This window comes from Hemitrygon akajei, chromosome 17, assembly GCF_048418815.1.
Source record: "Hemitrygon akajei chromosome 17, sHemAka1.3, whole genome shotgun sequence".
NCBI classification, from domain to species: Eukaryota; Metazoa; Chordata; class Chondrichthyes; order Myliobatiformes; family Dasyatidae; genus Hemitrygon; species Hemitrygon akajei.
Window position 1 is genome coordinate 46506868 of NC_133140.1, and position 9264 is coordinate 46516131.

The 9264-nt window shown below is 36.1% G+C and overlaps 1 protein-coding gene across 1 annotated transcript; it reads right to left on the reverse strand.

Annotated features, from left to right (window-relative positions):
* Positions 1-1618: 1618 nt before the first annotated feature.
* Positions 1619-9254, reverse strand: cnep1r1 (CTD nuclear envelope phosphatase 1 regulatory subunit 1). The gene is made up of 6 exons (XM_073070058.1): positions 9122-9254; positions 8968-9039; positions 5824-5897; positions 4883-4992; positions 4464-4518; positions 1619-2562 (listed from the first exon to the last, which is right to left on the reverse strand). Exons 1-6 carry the CDS (start codon positions 9144-9146, stop codon positions 2521-2523), a joined length of 378 nt encoding a protein of 125 aa, XP_072926159.1. The 5' UTR covers positions 9147-9254; the 3' UTR covers positions 1619-2520.
* Positions 9255-9264: the final 10 nt, after the last annotated feature.

Below are 9264 nucleotides of genomic sequence, written 5' to 3' on the forward strand. Positions count from 1 at the left end.
TACGATATTAAGCCTGATTCTGAAGACAGTCATAATGTGACAAAGGGAAATGGTGGTTACAAGGTAAATATTCCAGTAGGGTAAATGGGGGAATCAATTGCAGAGGTATATCTAGATTTTCTAAAGGCACTTGATAAATGACAGCACAAAAGATTACAAGGGTTTTAGTGACTGGGAGTACCACTTCATCTTGGTTAATAGAGTCATAAAAAAGGTTAAAAAAAAAATCAAAAGAGCTTGAGGTTGGCAGTTGTGCCATACATCTTTTTATTTGCATCAGCCAAATATAGGAATAGCAGGGTGGCATTGCAGGTAGTGAAGCTATCACAGGTCTAGGGCAGATTCTGATTTCAGGTGCCCTATTTGCATTATTAAAGATTAGGATCAGCAGTCTTCAGAGCATAGCTTTCACCTACAGAAATTAACAAGGTATTTTTCAATTCAAAACTATAGGAAATATTGCACTACATGAAATGCTGTAGAAAATACAAGCAAAACTCCCACCTTTGTTAGTTGTCTCACTTTAGAAAATTGCTGTTTCACAAGTCCTTCCTACCTCAGTTGGTTTGGTAACAGTGAAATGCCGCTAGTTAACCCTTAGTACGGAATGATACTTGAATGATTACATGTAGGTCTGAGGTCAATGGTAGTATAACCCTCAACAACTGCTCTAACTCATCCTTCCAGCCTACATGAACATACAAGTTAGTCTTTTCTGGGAGGAAAAAAAAAGACTAAATTAAAATTTAAAACATATGAACAGGTCTCCAGTGGCCAGCAAAATCACAAATGTTAGTAAAAGCATAGTATAACTTTGCTACTTCAGACATGAAATAGACAATACTGGCAACCATTTTTATAATTTGGGATTTGAAGGGAAATTATTACATACCAAGCTCTTTGTTCTGATGTAAAGATTTTTTGGTTAGAGTCTACAGATGGCAAAATTACTTCCTGCTCACCTTCAGGAACTTGAAATTAATTACAATAACCAAAATCAGACTATGCTGACATCAGCAGGATAATTAATAATTGAGCGTAGTTAATACAACATTCTTTGCATGTTTGACACACCAATCATTGTACTTATATACTTCAAACCTTTTTCTAGTATGAATGTTAAGAATGATAGTTATTAGTATATACTGCATATCTGTGTATACAAATTTCATTTGTCACCCTTGCTCACCATTACCCTTTTTAATTGAGATAGCAAATAAATAACCTCCAGAGTTCCTTTTGCAAATGTCTAGTTACAACTCAAATTTTATTTGCATGTAGTCTTCAGTCACATCATGTGTGCTACCCAAATCTTTAAAATAGTAATTTTGTTCATTATGCTCAAACTTCAGAGTATATTTATAAAGGGTACATCTTTTTTTTAAGAAATGTGTCTAGTGAAATATCTCACATCAGGTGCCTTTGATGAAATCCCAAGTAAGAGGTCAACATTTTAAAGTAATTGGCATGCCATTCTTCATGCCCAATGGGAGACAAGTCTGTCTTTCCTACAAAAGTATTAGGCAAGCTGCTTGCCATTTTACATCTTAAAATATTCAAATCCCATCTTTGGTATCCGACATATCAAATGCACGATCAACTCACTACTCACAACATGTTTCCAAAAAATTCCATACAAATTGTTTATTACTATGTACAGAGGCCTACAAAATTCGTGGGCCAAAACAATCTTACAAAGTCGTGATGCTTTTAAAATTTAAAAATTTATATCTTCAAGTTTTTAAAAATGCAACATGGTAACTGTAGAACACACATTTTAGAATAGCAAAACAAGAGAAAATGAACAAATGCAAGAATGAAAAAGTTCATTTCTACCTGTTTTATATAATTTTTCATAATTAAGTAAAATTTGAATCTTCATATGCAATAGTTTGCCAAACAAATCAGTCTCTTCCTATGACTGTTACATAATTTAACAGATCAAAAAGCCACCCAAAGTACTGGTAGTCCATTTATAATTTGTCTCCAGTCTGAATGGAATAATAAGTCTGATGTTTCATAGTACATCATAATAATGAAACATAAAAAGCAATAGTCACATAACTTATATGAAAGAAATATCTGCAGAGCAAACAGACTGGAAGCATAACAGCATGCTACAATAACTTAGCAATAGTTCCTGATACAGTTCAGCGCAATTCTCTGTGAGAACAGTTCGTAGCTTTTAAATCCTTGATGTTATTATGAATCAGTGATAAAATGAGCAATTCAACTTATAAATGATACAAAAATCTATAACTTCTTAATAAATTAAAGTGACTAAGCAATATTTAAATAGTTACCAAATATCATTTTCTATGAGTTACCTAAAACTATCTGCCAGCTGCAATGCTAGATTCATAAAATCCACCTTTGATGCTGAGCATTTTCTATTTAGGGAACTTTATGAGCTGTAATATTGATGCTGACCCCAGAAGAAGCACTGCTTTCATGAATTTGTGCATTTCAGGGTACCTTCACCTTTTCACAAAGATTGCATTTTCACTAGTCAGTAGGGTGTCATTGAACATGAGGTCTAGGCTTCAATATTAGTTTCCCAGTCTAGAAAGGGGAAAAAAGAAAGATAAAAAATGATTAAAGTGAAATACAATAAATTGCATTCCCAGAAAAAAAGCCATACACTTGTATAGTATATACTGTAAAAATGTATAACATCTGCTGCAGAATGAAAACTTAAAACAGGATATGGACTCAATACCTAGTTAATACAGGTCTACGTCATTATACAGTAAAAAAGCAAGTCTGAAATCAACTGATGCTACACTCACATGAAGATGTCAGAAGCATACCTGTCACATTGACTCAAAGGTTGCTTAAAGCGTCCACAATAAATGTAATAAAACTTGTGGATTCATTTATTCTTTTTAAACTTATTTGAATGGAACCCAGCAACTCTCAATATCTCAGGCTCCTCTTGCTAGACGTGACTAAATATTCAGTTGTTGCTTGCTAAGTTTCTGGGTACTGATTTCACAGGATTTGAAATAAATCTATGTAAAAACCACAACACAGACAACATCAAAAGGATAAAACTGTGTCCATTCCTCAATCTAAGGAACAGATTTATTATCCTGCAATAAAGTGACAGAGATGGTAAACCTCACAGATCATATAAAAAGCAATACAAGAGTAAAATTTCTTGCTGCGATTATACATGCCTTTGGTAAGACTTCATTTGGAGTACTGTGGGAAGTCAGCAGGTGTTGATTCACTAGTTTAATTCCTGTGACTTAATCTTAAAATACTGTCATATTGGAAATAATGACAGGTAATCTGAACAAGAGCCAAGAGGTAATGATATAACTATATTGGACCCTGGTCAGATCCCACTTGGAGTACTGTGCTCAGTTCCGGTCACCTCAAGGATGTGGAAACTATAGAAAGGGTGCAGAGGAGATTTACAAGGATGTTGCCTGGATTGGGGAGCATGCCTTACAAGAATAGGTTGAGTGAAACTGGCCTTTTCTTCTTGGAGTGACGGAGGATGAGAGGTGACCTGATAGAGGTGTACAAGATGATGAGAGGCATTGATTGGATGGATAGACAGAGGCTTTTTCCCAAGGCTGAAATGGCTGACACAAGAGGGCACAGTTTTAAGGTGCTTGGAAGTAGGTACAGACATATCAAGGGTGTTTTTTTTTATGCAGAGAGTGGTGAGTGCCAGCATGGTGGTAGAGATGGATACAACAGGGACTTTTAAGAGACTCTTGGATGGGTACATGGGTAACCCGAGGTAATTTCTAAACTAAGTACACGTTCGAATCAGCATATGTGGGCCGAAGGGCCTGTACTGTGCTGTAGATTTTCTATGTTTCTATTCTGAGAGAATCTGACAATGGATGGCAGGAGACTCATTTCCTTTATCTGAAGAACCTACAAATAAGGGATTGGTCTTAGGGTAATTGATTAGCCATTCACAGGAAAGATGAAGCAATAGTTTTAAACAGGGAATGAGAATTCTGCAGAACTTTCCACCCCAGATGGCTTTTGTTTTTCATTCGTGGAGTCTATGCAAGGTCAGAAAGATATTTTTATGGATATTAGGGGAAATCAGAGAATATGGTGGATTCATTTACAAAAGGGGATGATGCAAAAGCATAAATCATGATCTGATATAGTGTTGAAAAGCTGCAATACTTCTAACTCCAATTTTCAGTCATTCACCTGTTGTTTAAGTGATTTTCTAATCAGTGTCTAATTCATTATAAGCATCAGTTTAGGCACATTTCCACAGAACTCGGAAGGCTGGTACCACAGCTATGCATACCATATTGAGCATTTGTGTATTTTTTCTCTTAAAGACAGAAGCGACTGATGGACATCTGTGAAAACTGAACCCATTTATTACCCGTGGATAGCTGTACTTCATTTAGAACACCAACATTTAAAATCCAAGAATTAGTTATGTACATTTTCTTGGTTTTCTGAAAACAGATACTCACATCATCGCAAGACATATTGTACTCTGCCAAAACAGTTCGACATCTTGCAGCAATGCTGAAAGCAAATATGGTAAAAGAAATAACAATTCCAATTGAAATTAGTTGCATAATAGTTCACGTTCCTTGGGAAGTACCATGCAAAAAAGTACAAATACTGCAGATAATGTTCTCAACTTATCCAGAAGTATAGCAAAATCTAATAAATACAACCATACAGACTGTTAACTACTAGTATGTTCTGTATTGGTTAAATAATTGCACTCCCTTAATATTACAAAATATTGAAGCTCAAAAAAGATAAGGCTTATTTTCACAAAAGAATCAATTTTAAAAGTCAAGTATTAATTACAATTATCAAACACCTTTTTGTTTCTGCAAATCTCATCACTAACAATTTGAACAGTTCACACAAAGGATACATTGATGGTGCAACCACTCTTTTATGTATTCCAGCAAAGAATAAACCAATTAAAGTTATACAGCTGATTGTGAAAAATGGATGATTCCATAGTGATGTGAAAAATGAAACCTAAAATGACAAGGAAACAATTAAATAATTTTAAAATATTTTAACAGATAAAAATTAACTAGCATGTGTTAAAAAGACCCCAATTTTCTGAATTGTCAGCAACATTAATTAATATCAATGAAAAACAACTCACCTACATATTAACTTCATTTTAAAATTTTGCTGTGATTGGAAAGAGAAAGACTGTCCTTTCAAAATGTTTTACAATAAGACTCAAGTGGACTGTCTGGTTGCAAATTTTCTTTGAAATAATCAGCTTTAATTCTTTACTGCATAATTTTAATCATAGGAACAGCCAGTAAGCAAGTTTATTGTCAGGTTCAAGCCCAGTAGAATGTAAAAATTGCTTGATCATCAGTTAAGAATCATATTTCAAATACAAATTCCTAAATAGATACATTTTTTGAGACTAATTGCAAATTCATAATGGGAGCATTAAAATTTTAACATTGAGCACAAGGCAATTTCTAATGTCTGACATTCTGAAAACAATGTTAATAGCTTTGCAAACTCAATCCTGACATAAGAGTTACCTACAAGTTACTGGTATTTTTAAAACCTGAACAAGCACCTCTCAAAATTTTGATAATAGCATTTTATAAAAATTATTTGAATTTTAATTTGTCCATTTTGGATGGACTCAGCTATAACTTCCGAAGTGATTCTCCTCACATAAAGCCATTCATGTGTCGGTTATGCAGGAATGCCAGGTAGAAAATAGCTTTCCTGCATTTTTTGATAATGAATTCACTAAAGCATGGCAGTACAGGAAAGCAATTGCTCCCTGCAAAATGTTTTAAGAATTACTTATAAGTAAAAGCTTAAAATTACCTTTTGTGTTTCAGGATCTATTAACCAGTTCCAAGCACCTGTGGCTGTACATACTGAAACTACTATAAGAATCACTGCAAATAAAGAATAGAATATAAATTATTGAATTTTAAATGGATATTATTCACTAAAATTATTAATGTATATAAAGAGTAAAATTACAAATGTGCATTAGCTATTTTAAAGACATATTAGAGTCCAACTTTCACTGAATTCAATTCAGTCTGTACCTGACCAGGGAAAGGGCAAGAGCACAGAATACAATAAAGTCGGCGCATTTTGACAACATCATGTCTGTAGTAATTCCATCCTAACCAAGCTGTTCAATTCTAGCTAAGTACTGCTCTAACAAGAGAAAATCTGCAGATGCTGGAAATCCAAGCAACATACACAAAATGCCAGAGGAACTCAGCAGACCAGGCAACATCTGCAGAAAAAAGTACAGTCGACGTTTCGGGTTGAAACCCTTCAGGACTTTTGGCCCAAAATGTTGACTGTACTTTTTTTCTATAGATGATGCTTGGGCTTCGGAGTTCATCCAGCATTTTGTGTGTGTGTAAACACTGCTCTATTAGTCTTCCCTCAATATTACCAATGTGTTAGAAAGTGTTGTTGATAGTTGTATATAGTTGGGAATGGGTGAGGGAAGGGGAAAGTTGCACATCTATAGGTTTTACATGTCTACAAAAGTAGATCCGAGTCTGTCTTGACTAACTTCCCAAAGCTATTCCACCATGAAAATATGTCAGGAATGTGAAGCAATGGTCACTGATTGATCGGATGAATGCAGTTCTTGCAAAATGCAGGAGGCTTGACAAAATCTAAACGTTGGATTTGGCTGGCACCCATTCCAACACCATCACTATCCACCTGCAAGATGTACCTGCTCCAAAACACAACATGGCAATAAAACATTTTTTTTCTAGTTTGAATCATGCAATTCTATTTCTAATACAACCCGAAAGAAGGCTCATCGTTTGAAACAGTGCAGATATATATTGCACGTAATCAAATCTTAGTTGATTAGTTCACAAGGCCTCAATTCAGGTTTAACAAAATAATGCAAGTTTCTTTGTGGGAGATGTGTGCAGAGTAAGTAGGTCTTTAATATGTCTGATAAAACTGATGCTGTCCTGACTGATCTTATAAACAATTTTGTGTACATAAAAGGAGATAATTCACAGATTGAGAGATAATTCATCAGAGACTCTCCAATAAAAGTTCCGTCTCATCTCTGATAGCCACTGTGACAATGATTTCCAAATTTATTCCTGAAAAAAACACCTTTACCTTTTAGATTATCTCATCCAGTCAACCAGTTTAAATAGTTTATCTCTGATTAGTTCCCCATTGTAATTTGATAACTTTAATTTAATGATATTCCAAACATATGCATTCTAGGACATAACCCAAGGTTAATTACCCTTTCATTTAACCCTTTGAATCTAGGAGTAATTTCGGTAAATGCACTCACTTCAACGACAATAGAAGATGATCTCAAAGGGGCCCTTCAGTACTCCAGATATATATATGCATTATTTCAAACTATGAGCCTTCTTTTGGGGCACAATGTAGATAGCGCGAGGCAACAGACACAAAATGCTGGAGGAACTCAGCAGACCAAGCAGCATCTGTGGAAAAAACTACAGTCGCCATTTTGGGCCGAAACCCTTTGGCAGGACTCCTGAAATCTGCTGAGTTCCTCTGGCATTTTGTGTATGTTGCTTGGATTTCCAGCACCTGCAGATTTTCTCTTGTTAGAGCAGTACTTAGCTAGAATTGAACAGCTTGGTTAGGATGGAATTACTACAGACATGATGTTGTCAAAATGCGCTGACTTTATTGTATTCTGTGCTCTTACCCTTTCCCTACAACACCAACTGTAGTCTTCTCCATTGATGCCTGCTGAGTTCCTCCAGCATTTTTGTGGTGTTGCTGGGATTTCCAGCATCTGTAGGTTTTCTCTTGTTTGTGATTGGATAGTGATGGTGTAGGATTGGGAGCCAGTCAAATCCATACAATGACAGATTTACCTTCACCTTGTATTCCTTACATACAAAAGCCCCCATTCTATTATTTTTTAATATTTTCTGATTTGTTGATCATTACAATATACAGATAAAGTCTCTCTTTCCCAGTTATGAAGTGAATGGCAGTGTTCTGTCTTTCTCAAATCTAAAGCAGATGACCTTACACATATTTACACTGAAATTCCATTTCTTCTGTTTATCAATATTTCTGTTATTTAATGTACTTCCTGATAATATTGCTCTCTCTCTCTCTCTCTCTGAATTACTGGCAAATGTTGTATTTCTTCAAAGAAAAAATATTAAAGTACAAATATTTACAAAAATTGGGAAAACACCTGATATGTGCAGTCTAAAATATTAACATTGTACAAATTTATATTCTTATAGTTGGCCTTTAAGTCTTTGCATTTGGCACAGCAGTCAGATTCCACATGAATCTGCAGACGGGAAATACTGAATGCATACAAAAGGGTAGGTGTGGGGAAAATGTTCATAAGTGTAACTATAGCTTTATAATGCAATGATCTGCAGAAGTTTCTGAAACTTGTAACTGTGTTTGAATGATTTATTATGCCAATCTAATTGTGCAATAAAGCACTTTGTTTCAAATGGCACCGTACTGCTATTGGAAAATAATAAAGTTCACGACTTGTCAATGATAATAAACCTGACTCTGAAATAGAATTTCGACAGTAACATGTTCAAATCGGATGATTTATCAGCAACCAATTCTTTAACGCTTGGTGATGCATTTAGACATTATTAACGATAGTGATATAACTAACTAGCAAACAAAAAACCCATATTCACACCGGAACGATGGACAATAAAACATTCAGACTCCTAGTTACAAGTAGCCTCTTAATTTTTTGATGCTTTGCGTTTTGTTAGTTGTTGCCTTACTGACTCAGATGTATATTAGTTAACACAAATTACTTGTATATGATTAGTGTTCACCTGGTAATATAGCTTTGACAGTTTAGTACAGATAATAAAAAGTAGAGGGCAAACTGGGTCCCAGGGTCCCAAGTGCGCGCTGAGGGACAGATATTTGAAGTGCCTCCCTTTCAGGACCCCGCAAAGACCAAGCACCTCCCCGAGTTTGGACACTCACTCCGCCACCGCCCGGTCGCCGGCTGTAAGCAGGAGATGTACTCGGTCAGTCGCCTCTCGAAAGCTTTCAGGTCTGCAACACAAAAATAAGCACGAGTCAACAACAACGTGACCACAGCCCGCGTTCACCGCCTTCCAGAACGCCATCGGCTTACCCTCCGCTTGCTCCAGGGAGTTCATCGTCAGAATCGGCCGTCCGTCCGCCCGCCGCCGCCGCCGCTCTCGCCTCACGCCTTGTTACCAGACGCCACGGCCGATTGGTCGCTCGCAGCGACGGCGTCCGCGATGGAAGGGGCAG